This window comes from Mandrillus leucophaeus, unplaced genomic scaffold (genome assembly GCF_000951045.1).
Source record: "Mandrillus leucophaeus isolate KB7577 unplaced genomic scaffold, Mleu.le_1.0 Scaffold298, whole genome shotgun sequence".
Lineage (NCBI taxonomy): Eukaryota > Metazoa > Chordata > Mammalia > Primates > Cercopithecidae > Mandrillus > Mandrillus leucophaeus.
In genome coordinates, this window is record NW_012103120.1 from 4,380,575 (window position 1) to 4,403,842 (window position 23,268).

General features: G+C 37.1%; 1 protein-coding gene across 1 annotated transcript in view; it reads left to right on the forward strand.

Annotated features, from left to right (window-relative positions):
- SYPL1 (synaptophysin-like 1) overlaps positions 1–21,967 on the forward strand; it is a 23,121-nt gene extending 1,154 nt beyond the window's left edge. The window contains exons 2-6 of the mRNA XM_011986392.1: positions 129–204; positions 12,594–12,718; positions 13,985–14,192; positions 19,347–19,535; positions 20,535–21,967. Coding sequence (XP_011841782.1) covers positions 129–204; positions 12,594–12,718; positions 13,985–14,192; positions 19,347–19,535; positions 20,535–20,669 — 733 coding nt within the window. The 3' untranslated portion in view covers positions 20,670–21,967. The remainder of the gene's footprint in view (positions 1–128; positions 205–12,593; positions 12,719–13,984; positions 14,193–19,346; positions 19,536–20,534) is intronic.
- The last annotated feature ends 1,301 nt before the right edge of the window (positions 21,968–23,268 follow it).

Sequence of the window (23,268 nt, forward strand, 5' to 3'; positions counted from 1 at the left end):
GGCGTCGAATCACGAGCTCCTCGGCCGCCTGGCTCCCCTGGGAGCACCCTCCCACACCGGAGCTCCCCTCTGGGTGCCCCGGTGGAGTGGGAGTTCAAATTTCCCCTTGGCTCCACTGCTTCCCGCAGAGGAAGGGAAAACTTCCTGCTGCGGTCTAACCGAAACCCGGCGGCTGGTGTCGCGCTCTGCGGAGAGGCTCAGCGGGTACGTCCCAGCCGGTGCCCACTCGAGGTCCAGCTCCCTGGGAAGCCGATTTTGTCTTGTAGACTTGATTTGGCGAGCATTCCGTTCTTAATTTGTTTTTAAGATGGGCTCCGAGTTAAAAATAGTCAAAAATAAACTGTGGGCCAGGGGAACGAAGGAAAGGCCTTTTAACAAAACGCATGGAGTCAGATCGGTTCACTTAATAACACGTTAGGAATGAACATCGAGTTTATTTGGGTATTTCCAAGCAACATCCTGCTTGGAAAGTCAGCTTTTAGTCCTTTCCTGAGAACACTCACAATCATTAACATCAAAGAACACTTATTAATTCGACCTTGGCAATGATCAGTCACTTGGAGGAGTTGGTGAATATACCTGGCACTGCGGGCTTCCTTCAAACTTCGTGGCCCACTACGTATTTCTGCAGGCAAGTTGTGTTTATAGACAGCGGCATTTACATCCATAGCTTTTTCGCCCTTTTCTTTAGTGATAGAGTGGTGAAGAAGAATAAGAACTTTCAATTTCCTGTTCTAAATAACCTACCGAGGATGTTTTTAAAAGCAACTGAAACTCAGTTTCTCTGATGGGTACCTAATGTGATTTTCTGCTTAGACCATTGTAACCGCCCAAGGGGTTAGAGGGTTTCACCATTCACTGAACGTTTTGTGTGTTTTCTGAAAACTGAAGTAGTGCTGACTTCACACAAATGACTACTTTAAAGACGCATAAATAAATATACCTGATTTTTTTAAACCTAAGTCCAGATTTAAGTATAAAGAAAACCATGATTAAAGCATTTAAAAATTGCAAGAGGAAAATCGCATTAACGAGGCTAATCAAATATAAACGTTAAGAAAGTCTTACATCTAGATTTAGTCTCATTGAGGATTATGGTTAAATTTATAACTAATAATTTAGATTTCCACTTAAATGAAGAGGCAGCTGTTTATATCTGTGCTTATGTTATTTGTCAAGTTTTTAAACAACTGTAAATTTAGCTTTTTCCTTACTATTTCAAGCACTAGTGATAAGTTCATTCGTGTTCTGATGTATTTTGAAAAATACCCTTTTTAAGCATCTTACGGAAATACTACTTTCAGTTTGAACAGCTTGTTATTACACAGGAGAACCTTTTATGAAAAGACTACACATTGTTAATGGTGTGGTAAATATTTATTCAATGAATATTTGACTATTTTATGCCAGATCTGTACTAAACGCTAGCATACCAACATGAATAAAACATGGTCTTTTTCTCATGATCTATTAAGGATGAAGGACATAAAAATATGAAAATGCCATATAATAAACTGAAATAAAGGTGTATGCAAAGAATAGTAGAAGAAATGAGGGAGAGAGCATTTGCTTGGAGGAACTAGGGAGGACTTCATAGCTGAAGGAACACTTGAAGGATGGGTACTGGTTCACTTGGGGAGTGACTTTCTAGGCAGAAGGAATCTTACATTCAGTGGTAGGAAATGCTGAAGCAGCATAACCCTGTATGAGAACTTAGAAGTAATTGGGGGTTAGTTGGAATATATACTGGGTTGGAGGATACAGTTTGAGATTATTCTGAAAACACTTCAAAGAGGTTCGCTGCTTCTAGGGTTAATCTTTGGGAATCTGGGCCCTTAAGAAAATGCATATGTGCAGGGTACAGAATATTGGAGTGTTTATTCCACTCAAGCCCAGAATCCCTGCCGTAGGGGATGGGAACTTACTTAAAGGCTTTAAACAAGTCAATAATATGACTAATTTTAGGCCCTCATAATTCCTCAATGAACAAATTTCTCTTCCTCCAATTCTGACCTTTCCAAACCATCCCTCTACACTGCTGACAAAATGAAAATTTCTAAAAGGATGGATTGGAAAGGTCAGAATTGGAGGAAGGGAAATCTGTTGATTGAGGAATTATGAGGACCTAAAATTAGTTTCAGTAGAACTGAAGGGGTTTACAAAAGGGGATTACAAATTATGTATGGAAGGTAACGAAGAGGGAGGACCCTAAGATGACTGCTGTCTTTCTGACTTGGTTGCCATTAGCATCATTATTCAAGGTATGTCAGGAGGAGGAGGAGGAGCAGATTTTTGTGGAAGGTCAGAGGTTTCAGATGTATTGAGTTTGTGGTCTTTTTAGATCTTTTGGAGGTATCCTATAGGATACAGTTGTATATATGGATCTAGAATTTAAAATATGAGTTTGGGCTGCAGATACAGCAGATATCTGCCTGCAAAGGAGAGAAGGAATGGTTAGGAAAATTGAGGGAAATAGTGCCTTGACATCACTATTAGAATTTCAAGAAAAGAGTACCCCAAAACATTAGGTGCAATAGAATAGTTAAGTAAAATAAGGACTAAAATGCATCCCTTGGTTTTACTAATCATACTGTTGGTGGCTTTAGCAAGAGCAGTTTCAGTAAAATCAAAAAGCCAGATTTTAGTAGGCTGAATGAAAGTGTGGTAAGAAAGTGAAGACAGCATAAACTGCTGTTTGACTGTGAAGATGGGAGAAATTTGGTGTTTACAAAAAAAAGCCACTAGTTCAGCTTACAACTCAGTTGCTTAAATGCATTCTCTGGAGACAACCATTGTATTTGGTATGCAACAAAAGTCTTTATTTGCATTTCCCATTTTATCATACTGAGAAGAGAACTCAAGGGTCAAGGTTTAATTAAAGTTTTACTGCTTCATCAGACATTCTTAAGTAAAACCGGTGTTTGTTGTTGTTGTTTGTTTTGGGTTTTTGTTTTTTTTTTTTTTTAACTACAAGTGTGTGGCAATGAAATAGAGTTTGGTATTCTTCTTGATTCTTACTAAGCCCGGCAGTTTTCCCCACCAGTATGTCTGCTTCATCGGTACAAATGTCAACACAGTCTAAAAGGCAAATAATGTCTTAGTATTGTTAGGAAAATGTTTTACCTCCATGAACTCCTGAAAGACTCTTGGGAGCTTTCAGGGGTCCACAGACCACACATTGAGAATTGATGAGGTAAACATCACTGGGGACCAGAAACAGAATAGAAAATATGGCAAAGAGAAAGACTATTCCCAAATTTGGTAATTATTAATAAATCTGGAGAAAACTCAACTGACTGTCTGGATTTATGACTTAAATAAAGCTGAGTACTTAAAAGTGTAGAAATAAAGAGATATATATAGCCACTCAAGACCTGGACCAATCTACTTGCAGGCTTAAGGTCTGGATTTGTGATAACTTGTATGTTCACTTATGTTGGTGGTTTGGGGGTCCCGTCATAAGGTGTGGTGTTTGTGGACTAGGGGATTCAGAAGACCAAGCAGAAATGACCATGACCATAAAGCCACTAGACAGGGATAGAAGTAGGAGGGGACAATCAAGTTGAGCCTATATCAAATATCCTAAAACACATGAAGAAAACTAATTTTTACTTAAAAACCCAAATTATGTCAGTGGCAACAAATGCTGTCAGTTTTCCACAAAGTGACAGGCTTATTTCAAGACAGCCAGCCAGATCAACAGTCAGGATGTTGATTCACTCCAGAAGACATGAAAATAGTAGAGCTATTAGAAAATGATTTTTATTTTTCTGTATTTATTTATTTTGAGACAGAGTCTCTCTCTTGTCCAGGCTGGAGTGCAGTGGTGTGGTCTCGGCTCAATGCAACCTCGCCTTCCAGGTTCCAGAGATTCTTCTACCTTAGTCTCCCGAGTAGCTGAGATTACAGGCACTCGCCACTACACCCAGCTAAGTTTTGTATTTTTAATAGAGACGGGGTTTCACCATGCTGGCTAGCCTGGACTCTTAGCTCCTGACCTCAAGTGATCCACCCGCCTCAGCCTCCCCAAGTGTTGGGATTACAGGCATGAGCCACAGCACCTGGCTGATAAGTGATTTTTAAATAAATATATTTAGGTTCCTCGGAGATTTAAGGTGACATAAAGATGTTTTCAACATACAATGATTAGGAGTTAGCAAAAAACTAGCCGTTTATTTCAGCAGGAACTCTAGAGTTTACTTCTCATTATCCAATTTTTTTTTTTTTTTTGGAGATGGAGTCTTGCTCTGTCACCCAGGCTGGAGTGCAGTGGCATGATCTCGGTTCACTGCAACCTCCATCTCCCAGGTTCAAGTGATTCTCCTGCCTCAGCCTCCCGAGTAGCTGGCACTACAGGCATGCGCCACCTCGCCCAGCTAATTTTTGTGTTTTTAGTAGAGACAGGGTTTTACCTGGTTTCACTAGGATGGTCTCAAACTCCTGACCTCAGGTAGTCCATCTGCCCCAGCCTCCCAAAGTGCTGGGATTACAGGCATGAGCCACTGCACCCAGCCATAATCCAAATTTTTAAGGGTTATTGAATTATCTTGGCAGGCTATTTAGAATTTTCTACTATTGTACATTAGAAGCAAACGGAGATAGAGTGAAACTGAAGCACTTTGTAACTGACTTTATTGCCCAGTGGGAATAAACTGAAATATCACCATCAAAAACAATACATGTTATAAAATGAATAACTTTAGCAAACATTTCAGACTTTGACTCATAAAAATCAATACCTTGGCTCTAGGCATCTAATCTTTTGATTGTAAAGGCAAACGTGCTGTAATAGTTTATTTTAAGTATTGAATGATCATTTGACTTATTAAAACCAGCATACATTTGTTTTGCATGTAAACACTCATACATAATATACTTTTATATCTATTTTTGAAGATTTAAGTTATTGCTTTGATAAACTAAACCTTGGACAGAAAGAAATTTAAGTAGATGATTTCAGATTAATGGCGAAATTAAATAGCAGTGAGGATCCTGCAGCTAGAAACGTGTAAACAACACTCATAAACCAGGTGAATACTAGTATTCTCTTGTAGAATCCTCAGAATGAGCATGGTCTAGCAATAGAAGTTAGGTCTCCAAACTCTTTTTAAATTTTATTTATTTTTTGAGACAGGGTCTCACTCTGTCACCCAGGCTGGAGTGCGGAAGCACGATCACGACTAATTGCAGCCTTGACTTCCCCAGGCTCAAGCTTTTCTCTCACTGCAGCCTCCCGGGTAGCTGGGACTACAGGTACACACCACCATACCCAGCTACTTTTATAATTTTTTATAGAGACAGAGTCCCACCATGTCACCCAGGCCAGTCTCGAACTCGTGGGCTCAAGTAATCCTGCTGCCTTGGCCTCCCAGAATGCTGAGATGAGCCACTGCACCCAGCCTCCAGAGTCTTTTTTGTTTGTTTCTTTGAGATGTAGTCTTGCTCTGTCACCCAGGCTGGAGTACAGTGGCGTGATCTTGGCTCACTTCAACCTCACCTCCCATGTTCAAGCAATTCTCCTGCTTCAGCCTCCCAAGTAGCTGGGATTACAGGTGCCCACCACCACACCCAGCTAATTTTTTTTTTTATTTTTAGTAGAGACGGGGTTTCACCATGTTGGCCAGGTTGGTCTCGGAACACTGACCTCAAGTGATCCACCCGGCTCAGCCTTCCAAAGTGCTGGGATTACAGGAGTGAGCCACCGTGCCCAGCCTGCAGAGTCTTTTTTATCATAAATGCCTATTAGTACAAAATTTTATGGACAGAGCCACAATATGCGTCTACAACTTAAGATGCATGTTTTACTATGTCAGTTAGTATCTTAAGGTATATTATATACTCAGTGCAAATTTTGTTTATAGTTTTAAATCCTTGTTTCAGATACTATTCTGATTATTTTTTGTTTTGCCACCTTCTTGTGATCTCATTAAGTAGTCTTTTTTTACCTTGTAATATGGCTGATGAATGTAATCATAGAGTATACGTAGAGTATGAATGCTTCCATTTTCTCTTTTATACATGAGTGTGTGTGTTACCAATCTGTAGTTTCTTTGAAGACATTTTAAAGCCACAGGACAATTTTGTGAAGGTTAGTTTGGTTAAAACTAGACAATTTATTCCATAAATCCAGGCCCACTCACATTGTAATGCATGAACACTAAAAGTGAACGAATAGGTGAGGTTATCACTGTCTGTCCTTCCATGTGTGAGATTCCCCTTACCTTCAGGATACCCACATGCTGTACTGACATGTGACCTTCTGATGTGCATGCCTAGCATGGGTTTCAGTGGTATATTAATTGCAATAAAGCTTCAATTCCTTATCTAAGTCTGAAAGTAGATCTAAATAGAAGTTTATATATTTTCTTCTGGTGCACCAGTTAATTGACTACTCCAGTCTACTTTGGAGACTAGTGCTCCAGAAAACCAGGCTGTAATTTTCACCCTGAGGTTACAATTCTGTGAATAAGATCTGCCATGGTGGTCGTCTAGTATGGGTCTGGTGGGCAGAGAGGTAAGTGAGACTGTTTCTCTGGATACTTGGGGCTGTATGTGAACATGTAACTTTTCTGACCTAAACAGAAGCTTGCTGTCACCCTGCCCCTGGATTCTTACTAGTTACTCTGCAGATAGAATTCCATGTCAGTAGTTTCAGTCATTCTTCATGGGGTAGGAGTGTATGGGAAAATGAGTTTCAAAAGTGGCCAGAAAATATAAATCAGAACACCAGTACTCCTTCATTTTAGACTAGGGTTAGAAATTGAAATGGTCATAGGAACCACCCTCTAAAGTAAATGAGTGAAGCAAGATGTTTGGAAGAAAAACAATAGTATGTCATTGATTACTTACTGGCAACTAACACACATCCTGAGGGCTGTTAAGACAATGGAGAAGCAGATAACCTAGAAAGCACATGCTCTGCCATAAGTGACATCTGTCACTCAGTTCTCTCTGATTGTTGCTTTATGAGAATGTGGGTCTGATGTTGCCATTCTTCAGCTTTCCCATACACACTCGGGAAAAGCAGGAAATCCAAATTTTTATATGTAATATTAAAATTAAATTAATAATTAAATTAATTTAATTTATTAAATTAGCGATATTAAAACAATGACAGCAAATTCACATTTTTTGTAATACTGCAAAGGCCTCACAAATATATTTGCAGGCCAGGTTTTACCAACAGGCTGCCAGTATATAACTTCCAGTCTAGATCAAAATAGCAGTAGAATGTAGGGAGAAGTGAGATAGTTGGATATTTTGCCCTCATAATTTTGTGCTTTGTTTAATATAAAATATGTGCTTTTGTCCCTTCTTTCTATAAGATAAAGACCAGAACTGCTGTCGTGATATTTATCTATCCTTATAACAAAAAGCTTTAAAATGATAATTATGTAAGATTCAAAATATGGTTTTACTTATAAGTTATTGGAAATTATTTTTTCCTTAAGCAGTTATTTAGTGAGCATTTGCTATGTGTCAGGTTTTCTGCTAGTCATTGAAAATTGAAAATGCTAAACAAAACCAGGTGCAAAGACATGACAGTCTGGCAAAGGAGCAGTAGAAGTAATAGTCTTGAAAGCAACAAGCTGTAGTGCTGTATGCTATTTATTTGCTACTTGTTATATTAGGAAATTCATTTTTCTATTTAATTTTTTAATTTAATTTTATTTTATTTTATTTTTAAGACAGGGTCTCACTGTGTTGCCCAATCTGGTATTGAACTTCTGGGCTCAAACGATCGTCCTGCCATGGCCTCCCAAAGTGCTGGAATTACAGGCATAAGCCACTGCACCTGGCCCCATTTTATTTTTTATAAAGCAAGTTACACAAGAAAAATGCCTATAGTAGAGTTCATATATAATAGAGTTAATGTCTGTGATAGCTCAAGAGAAGAATCATGAGTTCTACCACAAGGAATGAGCTAATTAGAGATGGGGCATTCCCAGAAGAAGCAGCATATACATTTAAGACGTAAATACATGGTATGTTTCAGGAACAGTAAGCAGTATAATGTGACAGAATCATACAGTACCTGGCAGTGATACACTAGAGATAAATCTATCTATAAAGTTGAGCATCAATCAGCCATGCTTTTTATGCCAAATTAAGAAGTTTGAGCATTTTTTGTTTAATTTAGGTTGAAAAACAATTGAAGAAATTCCTTTAAATGGGAAGGACATGATCAGATTTTTATTTCAGATCAGTGTGACATCATTCTAAACTAGCTCTGTCCAGTACAAAAAAATACAATGGAAATCAAAAATGCAAACCACATAGTAATTTTCAGTGTTCTATTAATCACACTAAAATAAGAGGAAACAGGTGAAATTAATTTTAACAATATATTTTACTTAATCCAATCTATCCAAATTATTGTTTGAGCAAGTCATCAATATAAAAATTAATAAAATATTTTACATCTTATTCATACTAAATCTTCAAAATCTAGTGTGTATTTTGCAGTTGGAGTACATATCAATTTAGATTAGTGGCATGTAAAGTGTTCAAGACTCATAAGTAGCATTACTGGGTACTCCAGCTGTACTGCCCACATTATAGAAGATGAGTATCAATTGGAATGAAATTGGAAATGAGAGGAAGCGTCTGCTGGGTTACGCCCAGTGAAAAATGGTGACGGCCTGAACAAAAATAGTGGCAGGTGTAATGTAGTCAGGTAAACAGAGCTTTTTAAAAAATGGTTTTATACTCTAGGTAGTCATATGCAACATGTTTTTGTTTTGTTTTTGTTTTAACTCAGCATTGGATTTCTATGATTCATCTATGTTGATGTAGGCACTTGTAATTCTTATATCTTTTTTGCCATATGACTTCCCATTGTAAGAATATACTATGGTGTTTTATCCATTTTCCTGTTGCTTTTCCCCTCCCCGTTTTTTATGAACATTCTTATACATCTCTTAGTACACGTGAGCAAGGGTTTCTCTTAGATCCATATGCTAGTAAATCCTTTGTGACATTATGTTTATTATAAATATGTTCACCTAATTGGTAGCTTGTTTTACATTCAACAGCTGACTTGATTACAATTTTTTTTCTGTAGTTGAATTTAACAATCTTTTATGGTTCTTTTAGAGACTTTTTACTTTTGTGTGTAGCTCATCTGGACCATTTACTGAACAACTCTTCCTTGTATTAGTTATCTATTGCTGTATAACAAATTACGCTGAACTTAGCAGTTTAAAACAAAGGTCTGTTGACCTTTATTAGGTGAGATAATAAATCTCACCCATTCTTCTGTGGGTCAGGAATCTGGGAGCAGCTTAGCTATGGTTTGGGCATAGGGTCTCCCATAAGATTGCAGTCTAGCTGTTGGCTGGGGTTGCTGTTATCTCAGGGTCTCCAGCTCATTCTCATGACTGTTGGCAAACCTCAGAGCTCAGTCATGTGGTTACTGGCAGTCCTCAATTCCACACCATGTGAGTCTCTAAAAGTTGCCTCAGTATCCTCCCAACATGGCCACTGGCTTCCCCCAGAGAATGGGAAAGTTCAGGAGTGAGAAAGGAAGACAGAAGCAGTCTTTGGCTGGGTGCGGTGGCCAAGCCTGTAATCCCAGCACTTTGGGAGGCCAAGGCCGGTGGATCACTGGAGGTCAGGAGTTCGAGACTGGCCTCACCAACATGGTGAAACCCTGTCTCTATTGAAAATACAAAAATTAACCAGACATGGTGGTGGGCACCTGTAATTACCCCTGCTACTCCTGAGGCTGAAGAAGGAGAATTGCTTGAACCTGGGAGGTGGAGGTTGCAGTGAGCCGAGATTGCACCATTGCACTCCAGCCTGGGTGACAGAGCGAGACTGTGTCTCAAAAAAAAAAAAAAAAAAAAGTTGCAATGTTTTTATAACTGAGTCTCAGAAAAGACATCCCATTTCTTCGCAGTACCATATTCTATTCTGTAGAAGCAAGTCACTATATTTAGTTCACACTCAAGGGAAGGGAAATCAAACTCCACCTCTTGATGGGAGTTTTATCAAAGAGTTGGTGGGCATATCTTTAAAACCACCACATTCCTTTCCTCTGTGATCTACAAATCAACTCTGTTAGATACAATTTGTCTTATACACACTAGTCTATTCCTGGCCTCCTTATTCTGCTCCATTGGTTCAATTTGTATATCTAATTTCTTTTCTTTTCTTTTCTTTTATATGCTCAGGACTCATTTTCTGGCCTTTTCACTCTGTGTATTCATGCATATTTATTCTGAGAGAGTATAGATTCTTCTATCTTTACCTTTTTTTTTTTTTTAACATAAAACATTAGTTAGTACGAATAATGAAAAATGACTTCATGACACATTTTCCAAGGAAAGTTATTTTTACATATTTTGAAATCCTATGAAAACCAGGGATCACCTCTTAACAGTTAAGACCCCAAACTATGTGCTGGACATTACCTCAGACTCTTCCCTTCTGTAACCAGATTCTTTTCATGTATCTCTTCTTTGTGGGGGCAGGGAGGGGAAACAAACCCTTGACAATTATTATAATGTGGATTATGACCTACAAGACTTAAGGCCCTGGAATAATCCATGGGAGGCATTATATCAAGTGTTCAACAGTGAAGGTTTGGTATCAAATCTGCATTGAATTTTATCTACTACCACTTGCTAAGTGTGTATGATCTTGAACAAAACCAAGTCCCTGACCTCTTTAAGTTTCTATTCTAGGGAAAGACAGACAAATTAAGTACTGTGTCAAGCAGTGGTAATTAGAACAGAGGAGAAATAGAGTAGAGGGAATAGGTTGTGTAGGAGTGCTGTTATTTGATATAGTGTAGTGAGGGTAAGGTCTCTCGGAGAAGGTCATACTGGAACAGGAAGCTATGGAAGTGAGGGAGTGAACCATGTATTCTAGGCAGAGGAAATAGCCAGTGCAAAGGTCCTGAAGGAAGAGTTTATCCCATGTCACTAAAGGTGTTGCACGGAAAGCAGTTTGTGTATACAGATTAGGTAAAGGAAAAAGTAGCAACATGAGGTCAGAAATATAAGGGAAGAAAGGATCTTGCAGGCCTTTATATGAACTTTGGTTTTTATTCATAGAGAGCTCAAAAGCCATTGGAGGGTTTTGAGCAAAGGATAACATTTTCTGCCTTACATTTGTAAAAGATTGTCTTGGCTGTTATGTTGATAACAGACTGAAGCTGGGGCAAGGGCAGAAGCAGAGAGACCATTTAGTGCAAAATTCAGGCAAGAGGTGATGGTAGTTCAGATCAGGAGGCAGTACAAGTGGTCAGATTGCAAATGTATTTTGAAAATAGAGCCATCACCACTTGCTGAAAGATTGAGCTCTTGGACTTTAACAGCACATCTGGAGTTTTTTGCTTACTTGTGTTGTTTTGTAGAAAATTCACAAGTACAAAAATAAAAAGGAATTATTTTTTATCTTCCTTTGAGAGGTGACCTTGAAATTTTGATGCATAACCTTTCTAGTTTTTGTTGTTTAAATTTACTTTATATGTAATGAACACTTTCTATGTTGTTAATCTCCAACCGCTATATAATGTTTCATTGCATGAATGAATGAGTGGATGAATTATAGTTTGATTCCCTCTCAACATTTAGGTTGCTTCCATGTTTTTTGTGTTTTAGATGGTATTTGAGAGAACATCATTCATTTTTTTAAGCATATGCATGATTAGGAAAATAAGTCTCCAACAACTTTTTGAGACCTGGAAATACCCACAAGGGAGGCTTAACAGGCTCATGAAATAGTATTTCTTCTTTGCTTACAGCCTCTTGGCTTTACAAATTACTGGTAACTTGCGTTCCAAATAAAAATACCTCCAATTTACCCATTTTGATTTTGATACTAATAAATGAGTCTCCCTCTATATTTCATACTAATACTTAGTAGATACACTAAAGTATGAACAAATGAATTGTCATATGGGCTGGTACATTAATTTCTGTATTATACTCAGGGGAAAATAAAATCACATTTGTCGAGGTTTGCAAATGAATGTTTTAATGTCTTTCATTTTAGTTTGTGTTTAAGGATTTCTAGAATGTAGCCAGGCATGGTGGCACACTCCTTAGTCCCAGCTCCTTGGGAGGATCACTTGAGAGTTCAGGGCTGCAGTAAGCTGTGATTGTGCCACTACACTTGAGTCTATACAACGGAGTGAGACTCATCTCTTTAAAAAAGGGTAGTGGGGAGCTGGTCACAGTGACTCACACCTGTAATCCCAGCATTTTGGGAGGCCAAGATGGGAGGATTGCTTGAGTTCAGGAGTTCAGGACCAACCTGGGCAACACAGCGAGGCCTCATCTCTAATAAAATTCAAAAAAAGATTAGCCGAGTGTGGTAGTGCACACCTGTGATGCAGCTGCTTGGGGGGTGAGGTGGGAGGACGGCTTGAGCCTAGGAGGCCAAGGCTGCAGTGAGCCCCGATCATGCCAGTGTACTCCAGCCTGGGCGACAGAAACCCTGTCTCAAAAAAAGAAGAATTTCTAGAATGTTAGTGAGCCAATTTTTAATAATCAGTGTGCTTACAGTTTTAGTGACCCTTGTTTGGGGTGTAGTAATGCTTATCTTGTTTTTTCTTTTGTCTTTTTTCATCTTACTTTGTATAGATTGCTTCTATCTTTGCTTTTGCCACCTGTGGAGGTTTTAAGGGCCAAACAGAAATTCAAGTGAGTTGTCCTCCCACAATTACCGAGAATAAAACTATTACAGCTACTTTTGGTTATCCATTCAGGTGAGTTATATTTATTTTAATGGTTTCACTACTCTTTTTACTTTCACAGTGAGTCATTAAGGTTTCCAGCAATTTATTGATTGTAGAGGGTAGAAAATTTAGATTGGTAAGTGATCATTACCTCCCAAACTGTGGTACACAGACCCATGCCTGTCTAAAAACATCTCCTGGTCTGTAACAAAATAGGACAGAAAGTGAGAGTAAGTGTTCAGAAACTTTTATAACAATGTGATGTTGCCTTGATAATTTTATTCTAACAGAGTAAAAATAAAGCAAACTAGAGATTGTTCTATCACCTTAATATAGGAAGCCCTAATGTAGAAGGAAACATAACTTAGAAAAATCCAGATTCTCAATGTTTTTTGCAATTACTGAATATTTATGTCTTTATATAGGTTTAAGACATAGATGTATATAAAGAGATTCTGTATTTCATTCATTAGCAAAAAGCCATACTTTCTTACTCTTAAAGTAAGTGACTTTACTTACAGAAGAATATTTCATCTGTGAAGTCTTGTTTAACATCAGTATCCATTGAAAAGTTTACTGAATATGTCCTATGTTTAAGCTAGGGTGAGAATCTTCTTTCACTTACTAACTTTACTTACTTGACCCTAGACTCAATTTTTTGGTCCAGTAATTGGAAGTATTATCTTGTAAGGCTGTTTTGATGATTAAATAAAATCTCCATATTAAAGATAAGTCAGATAATAAGTGGTTAGTAATCATCAAAACCTCTCTATCTTGTATCCTTTCTCCTAGACACTTCTCACATAAGGAACTGTTACAGCATCTTTAGTGACAAGTCTTTTACAATTTATGGTTGGGAAAAATGAAAGGCAATATTTATTGTTAGCAACTATTGATCTAGGGTTAAAAATGTAAATCATTGTTGTAATTGGCTCTCTTGGGGCTAGTCACACATACTCTGCCACACAAAATGAAATATGATGTCTCAAAGTATAAACTATGTGGTATAATCCCTCCTACCTAATTTTTTACTGCAGGAAGATAGTATCTGGGTATGAAAGTATTTAATTCAGTCTATATTCAGTGTATCGTAAACCAATACCAGGTATAACTTATATACATTTATTATGAAAATTTCAGTTTACTTAAATATAATATTTGAATTTTACTTTTTTTCCCCAAAGGAATGTTTTTAATATATTTGGGGAGTATTTTTTGAAGTGTCATTCATTGTTTTGCATAAATGTTTCTGTCTCTACTGGGAAAGTTCAATAATTCATACGTTTATTTTAATAGGTTGAATGAGGCATCATTTCAGCCACCTCCAGGTGTAAACATATGTGATGTAAATTGGAAAAGTTACGTTCTCATCGGCGATTACTCTTCTTCTGCACAATTCTATGTTACCTTTGCAGTGTTTGTGTTCTTGTACTGCATTGCTGCCCTTCTGCTTTATGTTGGCTACACGAGTCTGTATCTGGATAGTCGTAAACTTCCTATGATTGTAAGTAATCACTTTATTTTTTTAATACAAAAATAATTTGTATAAGCTAAATATACATTTTCTTATACTGGAAATAAAAATTCTTGGTGTAAGCCAGTTCAGCATATTTTGGCCTGTGTTTGCCACAAGGTTGAGCTCTCTCCCATTAAGTTTAACTCAATTATTTTAGCCTATTTGCACTATAAAGAAAGTTTGTTTCTTTTTTAACTCTATTTTAACTTGGAAGAAACTCACATATGTAATAAAGCACATCAGGTTACAAATAGCAAAAAAATTAAGTCGAAATTAACTCTTTTAATTTGAAGAATTACTTATCACAACATAGTCTCATAACTCTTTCTGCTTCTTTCTTTTTTTCTTTCCCTGAAGGCTCACTTTATATTTCAACAAAACTTATTGAGCTTAATTATCTATATCTTGGGTTTGCAAACTATGTCCCAGAGGTCACTGTCTTATTTTTTATTTTTACTTCTTTATTTATGTATTTACTTTTTGAGACAAGGTCTCGCTCTGTCGCCCAGGCTGGAATGCAGTAGCACTATCTTGGCTTGCTGCAGCCTCAACCTCCTGGGCTCAAATGATCCTCCTGAGTAGCTGGCACAAGCCACCATACTCAGTTACTTTTTGTGTATTTTTGTAAAGACAGAGTTTTACCATGTTGCCCAGGCTGGTCTCAAACTCCTGGGCTCAAGTGATCTGCCTGCCTTGCCTCCCAAAGTCCTGGGGGTTATAGGTGTGGCCACCGAGCCTGGCCTTGTTTTTTTTAAATAAAGTTTTTTTTGGAACTCAGCCATACAAAATCATTTACACATTGCCTGTGGCTGCTTCAGTGGTTAAGTTGAGTAGTTGTAACAGAGATAAAAAATAGATTTGCTATTTGGCCCTTTTCAAAAGAAGTTTGTTGATTCCTGGTCTATGTCCCTAAACTCCTTAATTTAAAATCAGACCCAGATAATTCTTATACTCAGCCTTAGTGGCAGCCATGAACTAATTTTGAATCTTTGAGGTATCAACAAAGGACTTAGATTTGAAGTCCTGATACTTTTGGCTTCAGAGCCTACTGAGCTAGAAATATTCTCTGAGATTTAGTTAGTAGGATCTGCCCTGGATTATTGGTGGCAAATCCAGAGATAAATCATGGTTTTAAGTTACACCTCCACTATAAAAGAGTAACTATAGGCCGGGTGCAGTGGCTCAAGCCTGTAATCCCAGCACTTTGGGAGGCCGAGAGGGGTGGATCACAAGGTCAGGAGATCGAGACCATCCTGGCTAACATGGTGAAACCCCGTCTCTACTAAAAAATACAAAAAACTATGGGTGTGGCACCTATAGTCCCAGCTACTCGGGAGGCTGAGGCAGGAGAATGGTGTGAACCCGGGAGGCGGCGCTTGCAGTGAGCAGAGATCCGGCTACTGCACTCCAGCCTGGGCGACAGAGCAAGACTCTATCTCAAAAAAAAGAGTAACTACAAAGTCAGTTATTAGTAACTTAAAGGGAGAACAGAGGTGTTTTTTATGTGTGATACTGGTCATTCATATGTATGAGAAAACACCTGCTAATTATTGTGAAGTTACTTTAAAGGGAAGGCTATTTAAATATGAAGGAATATTAAATAAGATTACAAATTTTATTTACTTATCTATTTTTAATTTTTGCTGCTGGATCGTAAGAATGGAAATGGTAAGTAAGTAATACAACAGTCTTTTATCATTCAGATTTATTCTGTTTCTTATGTCATAGGAGACATAAGAAAACTAGAGGTTTGCATAAAATACTTCTCAGTTGTTAAAAAGATAAGATGTCAACTGTTTTAATTTGCAGTGCTTATCCAACATACATGTTAGGAATCTATGTTTTCTGCAGACTTTTCAAATCTTATTGAAAAGGGAACTAGAATGATCTTATAGATAATTACATTTCATTAAAATTCTTTATAACTAGAAGCTATTTCTCGCCATTTTGTCATTATCCCAACAAATTTTTTTACTAAATCTGTCAATGTGCCCTTTATTTCTCATATTTTGTCTAGTAAACTTTTAAAAATACTACACTTCTTAAAGCAGCATTCAGACCTGTTTTTGTAGGTGGTTTTTCTGTCTGATAAAACTATAAAACTGACCTAGTTGTATCATTCAGAAAAGTAAAAAGTAATTTTCCACCTCAGAATGACCAATTAGTGGTCATATAAAGAAATAATCCAGAATTGGTTCCTTAAGTAGGTTTTTATTGTTATATAATGGGTGCTTCTTGTCTATAAAAGTCTAGCTTCTAAATTTAATTTTCAGTTCTATTTTTAATTTAACCATAAAAATATTTAAAAGTTTTCTTTGAGAGACTGAGTGCAGTGGGTCATGCCTGTAATCCCAGCACTTTGGGAGGCTGAGGTGGGTGGATCACTCCAGGAGGTCAGGAGTTTGAGACCAGCCTGGCCAACATGGTGAAACCCCATTTCTGCTAAAAATACAAAAATTAGCTAGACATGGTGGTGGGTCCCTGTAATCCCAGCTACTCTCGAGGCTGAGGCAGGAGAATCACTTGAACCCAGGAGGTGGAGGTTATAGTGAGCCAAGATCATACCACTGCACTCTAGCCTAGGTGACAGAGCAAGACTCCATCTCAGGGGAAAAAAAAAGTAGAGGGTGGGGGGTGGGTTGACATACCCAAAATTAAAGATATAGCCAAATATGACATTAATTTTTAGGTACTATTAATGAGCCCTTTTAGCAATATTCCCAATTCTGTGCTAAGGTGTTTCTAGGAGTATTTCAATTATGAAAATTTAAATCTACTTCAATTCTCTTTTGAAGTAAATATAGCACTTTTTTTGTTAAGTAGCAGGAGTTTAAGGTTTCAAGGCAATGTGGAAAATTGAGAATACCAGAAAATGAATCCAAACAAAAATAGGGTATCCCAAATTCTAAAAATCTATGAATCACATTATGAATTGTTGGGAGGAGTAGAGCTGCCCTGGGCAGCTGCAGGTCGTGCATTGCAGAGCTCCAGGTGGCACCATTCACTTAGCGTGCAGTGTGACTAGAGTCTTGAGTAGAGCAAATACTATCTGAAGGGACCAGAATTCCCCCACGTTCCTTCAACCTAGGTTACTTTGTGCATCATTTTCAGAAAAGTTCCTGCTTTTGAAATAGAAGAATGTCATACCCCAAGCCATCCAAGTGGATTTAAGAGCATAACCAGAAAAAAAAAAAAAGAATTTGGAAGGAAGAAAATACCTGAAAATTAGGAGGATTTGACATATATTGATCAAAGTTGTGAACTTTTCCGTAAAGAGAAATTATTTAACATGCAATATAACCTCATGTTACTCATCAGTTTTCCAAAAGACACTATTTCTAGCAAGTGTTTAGAAAATGTCTACCTGCAGCAGAATGTATAGCAGATGTACAGCAGTAAAAAGGGGAGTACTTCCACAGTGCAGAAAATATAAGCTATATTTCTAGGCTTTTCTCTTTGATCTAGGTTTTTTAAAAGGACAAGTAGCAGCAGAGAGCTCAGATACAAAGTGCATGTACTTTCGTGTTTGTGTAATTAGTAATTATTTTTGGTTCTCTAATCTTAAGTATTCATTCAGTGTTGTCTTGACCAAGTGGGCAAGCTATATAGCATAGCTTCTATATCTCGTAAGAGGTCACTGGTATTTATCCTAAATATTAGGTTGGTACAAAAATAATTGTGGTTTTTATCATTAAAATAAATAGCAAAAACCGCAATAACTTTTGCACCAACCTAATAAATGACTAAAAGGTGGCTGGCAAAATAATTAAAAACTAATTGGGTTTATTTAAAAAACAAAATGCTTCTGTGATAAGCTCCAAAACCCATTCTGAGGTTAGAAAGATTTTTGCTGCAGATGTATAAGAGCTCCTGTCCTTGAGTGTATGTATATGTTTAGCATATATAGCATCCAAAAGGTAAAAATTTTATATTATTCCTAACCTGGTCATTAATTTGAAGGAAGATCAAACAAGATTGGACTTATGATCTAAAATATTAAAACCACCCATTAGAACCATTTATTCTAAAATATTAAAACCATCCCATTCTTTGTAATAAATAGCAAAGGATTCAGTACAGAGTTAATAGTGATAAGGTGTCTTGGGAGATTTTTGTTGTTGCCTTTTTTTTAATATAATGAGCATTCTTAAAATTTGTGGTTAGGAAATTTAAAAGAGATACCGTTCTGGTGTGTGCTTTTCACCATTTTATTATCCATCTCGTGGAGAATTCAGTTTAAAGTTAGAGTTTTGCAGAAGAAGGATAAGGGAGTTGAGAGTATATGCAAGGGATGATAACGAAGGCCCTTAGAGTAGAAATTGATGAAAAGAAGTGAGAATGGCCGGGCGCAGTGGCTCACGCCTGTAATCCCAGCACTTTGGGAGGCCGAGGTGGGCGAATCACCTGAGGTCAGGAGTTCGAGACCAGCCTGACTAACATGGTGAAACCCCATCTCTACTAAAAATACTAAAAAAATTAGCTGGGTGTAGTGGTGGGCACCTGTAATCCCAGCTACTTGGGAGATTGAGGCAGGAGAATCACTGGAACCCGGGAAGCAGAGGTTGCTGTGAGCCAAGATCATGCCATTGCACTCCAACCTGGGCAACAGAGCGAGACTCTGTCTCAAAAAAAAAAAAAAAAGTGAGTACATTAGTGAAGTGGTGAGACAGTAAGAAAGCAGTAGGATCAGATTGTAGGTCTTGGTGGGGTCAAAGGAGTTTTAGGATTGGGGTGCCAGAGAGAGTGAGCTGGAAAGAGGTGTTATCGGAAAATGGGATGATCAAAAACAGAGTATGGAAGGATACAGTTATTGGTGATGACAAGGTCCAAGGTATGATCCTGGGAGTAAGTGGCTGAGGTGAGGTTATGATGAAGGGTGTATAAAACTTTGGTTTCTAGTGTGAAAATCTTAGACTTCTGAGGAGATGACTGAGTCTTATTTACCGTTGTAACTCAGGCACTGTGCTTGTAACACTAACAGCAATGTTTACTATGCTCACTGACTTTTTTAATAAAGTATATCATGAAGGCCATTTCTCAGTACCATAAGGTTGAATGTAATCTCAGTTTCTTCATCATGGATTTGAAATTTAGTATTAAAATTAATTGTTCATTATTAACTCTTACTGATTTTTGCTTTAGGACTTTGTTGTTACACTTGTTGCCACTTTTTTGTGGTTGGTGAGCACTTCTGCCTGGGCTAAAGCTCTGACAGATATTAAAATAGCTACCGGTCACAATATTGTTCAGGAACTTTCGCCTTGTAAGAAGAAAGAAATACTGTGTTACTTTGGCTCTGTGACCAGTATGGGATCCCTAAATGTATCTGTGGTATGTATGCATTATTTATAATTTATTTCATATACTTGTTTAAAGTACTAGTAATTCAAGAAAGCAATAGCTTTCAGTAAATCTCTGGATGATTTTTATTTTTACTCAGCTATCTGAATTCTAGTTACAATATAGTGGTTAGTGAAGAAAAGTTTGCTTAAAAAAAGTATTGCCTGTAAACAAGATCATGATTTTATTCATCTCTGAGACTTTCTTTCATCTAGTCAGATTTATATCTGAGAAGATTAATTTCTTTTTTTTTTTTTTTTGCTCAGGCTGGAATGCAGTGGCATGATCTTGGCACACTGCAACCTCCACCTCCTGGGTTCAAGTGATTCTCCTGCCTCAGCCTCCCAAGTAGCTGGGATTACAGGCATGTGCCTCCACTCCTGGCTAATTCTTTTGTATCTTCAGTAGAGACAGGGTTTCACCATGTTGGTCAGGTGGTCTCAAACTCCTCCTGACCTCAAGTGATCTGCCTGCTTCAGCCTCTCAAAGTGCTGGGGTTTCTGGCGTGAGCCGTCACACCCAGCCAGGAAGATTAATTTCTTTGAGGTTGACTAATTGGGATGGGAAGTAAAGTTGTGTGACTCCTCTTTTTTTGTAGTTACAACTGTTGGATTGGAGTAGAAGAGATGGTAGGAGGGGGTGATAAGAGGTAAATGGGAAAAGGTACACGAGCAGTTGATAATCATTCTAAATAGGAGGAAAGTGAAAGCATTCGGAAGAATAGCTAAATCTCTTAGCCATGATTTTATATGTTACAGATTTAGAGATTTAGCCTTATTTCATTGGGAATAAGTCATTTATATAACCACATTTTGTACGTTGAAATATAGTCTTCCTTCTTTATTTCACATTGTGTTTAGTATTAAACTTTAAGTGAAATAATGGCGTACTGCCTAAAAATATTTAAAGAAAAAGTGAGATTTTTTTAAGTAGGGCATGAATTTTTATAAGTAGGTATTTGATTTTCATATTTATTTTTCTCTTTCGTAGATCTTTGGCTTTCTGAATATGATACTTTGGGGAGGAAATGCTTGGTTTGTGTACAAGGAGACCAGCCTACACAGTCCATCAAATACGTCTGCCCCTCATAGCCAAGGAGGTATTCCACCTCCTACCGGAATATAATTAAAGGGAAAAATACACTGTATGAAGTATATGTTGATACTATGACATGTTGCCAACATCTTGAGAAGCATTATTTGTTTCTAATAAAAGTAATGGCTTTGTCAATATATTGGTGGGTTTAAAATTTTGCTGCTTTTTTACATAAAGCCTGTGCCTTTCCTAGAAAGTTAAGATGTAAATGTGTTCTCACATGTAAATTTGAAACTTCAGGGGCCTATTATGAAATGATACACATGTTGAAATGAACCATAATTTTTTTCACTAAGCTGTTTGCCTTCCAAAGTGTTTACACCTTAAGCCTTAACATGTATCTTCATTCAGAAAGCAGTTATATTGTCATACCATAGTAGGAAGAAAAATCTTTATTTGGAATATACACTACTGTAAGTTTGTACAGATCATATACCTAAGACCCGTCTTTGCTTAAAAAGCCTTGATTACATAAATATGTAGGAAAAACATATTGAGTTCAAAATTTATATCTAACATTGTTTATGTTACGATGATTTTAATTGCAAAGACTAGGTGTATATTTTTTTCTGTTTTTCTAAATGACCCGTGGTACTTAATAGGTGTACTAAAATTGTGTTGGGAGCAGGGATTTGGAAATTTCTGATAGATGTGTAGTTAATATAGTAATTCTGTTTCATGAGATATAATCTATTATGCTAGTGGTTTAATAGGCTTGCTATATAAGTAGAAAGAACATGGCTCAACTAGATATCTTTATATGTATGGGCATTACTCTTAGTGATATTTGTTTCCTGTCCTTTGTTGCTCATGCTATTTAAGTGCAGGCTGAGACCCAGCCTCTTTGTAATCAAAATAATCCACTGTTTTTTGCAGACCCTATTCACAGGGTTAAAAAAATTAAGATTGCTTTCCATGTTTGAAATTTACCATTGAGAGTCAATGAAGTTGCTATTTTGAGTTTAGCATTGATATTGTGAAAATAAATGCAATTTGGATTTCATGTTTCTTAATATTCATTCTTGTTTCACAAATGAATGATTAAGGAATTATGCATCATAAAGGAACCTAAGTGAGGTATATGATGAGTGTATTGTCTTTGCACACACACATATAGGTATATTCTGAATACAAGCTTATTCACATTTTGCTTCCTAATCTTTTTGTTGTACAGGGATTCAGGTTTCTTATTCTTACAACATGATTGTTTGTATGTGAAGCACATCTTGCTGTTGCCTTATTTTTGATGCTTTTATTCATGATAAGAATTGTCAATATAAGAATGTATATCTTTTTTGCAACCAATTTAATAAAGGAGTTGAAAGAAAGAGTGCACTGATTGTTAATATTACAAAGAAACCTTCATCTTAAAGGCATTGAGCAGTACAAAACAGAACTGATTTTCAAAGCAGGAAACAGAATCACAGTTTTATTGTTTGGCAAGGAATACAACAGACAGAAGTGCTTTGGAGACTCTGGTTTTACCCTTTTTTCTTCCGACCTCATTTAGAAAATACTTATTTGTAACTCTCAGATTAAGTTTTCCTGATACACCTTTTCTCATTAATTGTCTAATTAACTAGCAAAGATTCCTGGTTAAGAGTATATGCTCTGCAACCAAACTGCCTGGATTTGAATCTTGTCTACACCACTTACTAGCTATTTAACTGTAGGCAAATTGCCCTCTGTGTGCCTCAGTTTGCTTATGTGGACATTGGAAATAAGTAGTTCCCTCCTGTTTACTAGGAATATGTTTCAAGACCCCCTGGGATGCCTGAAACCAAGTTTAGTACCAAGCCCTATACGAACTGTTTTTTTTCCTATCCATACATACACCTATAATAAAGTTAGGCACAGTACGAGATTAACAAGGACTAATAATAAAGTGGCAGAATTAAAACCATACTGTAGTAAAAGTTATGTGAATATGATCTTTCTCAAAATATCTTATTGTAGTGTTCTACGGGGAACTGAAACTAAGAATAGTTAAACCAATTTCCTGATCTCAGTGTGTTTATGATTTAAAAGTGACTTAATAAATGTAAAGCCCTTAGAACAGTGTTCCGCATTTAGTAGGCACTCTATAAAAGTTAGCTACAATTACTAACTTTTGATAGCCTCTAATACAGAGATTCTTAAACTAGGAATTCATGGGGCTGGAGTCGTTAAGGTGGTGGTTTTGGACAAAGGGAGGATTGACTTCAGGCTTTCAAGCTTCTCCCTTTACAGTCCTTAAAGAGTTCTGAATCTTTTGGTGTGTTTTATTTTTCTGTTGGTTGACATTCGTAAGGTTAATGAGATCAAAATTTAAAACTTAAAAGTATTGAGATTAGAGTAGATTTTAAAAGGAGTTCTATTGCCTTTTCACTTCTGCTTTTGAATCAGCATTACAAAGTTAACCCATGTATAGGATAATTTCCAGGAGAGAAGCAATAAAAACTTTATTTACTAGGTGTTAAGTTGTAGAGAATTATTTATAAAAAGATGAGCATTCCTAATGTTTTTGTGAACAGAGGTCACTTCAATAGATGTTTAACCTACTGTAAATGTTAAAGGCAATATTGCTTATGTTTCACATTTAAAATGTTTTCATATAGTATTTGAGATTAATGGGTAAGCATACAAAATA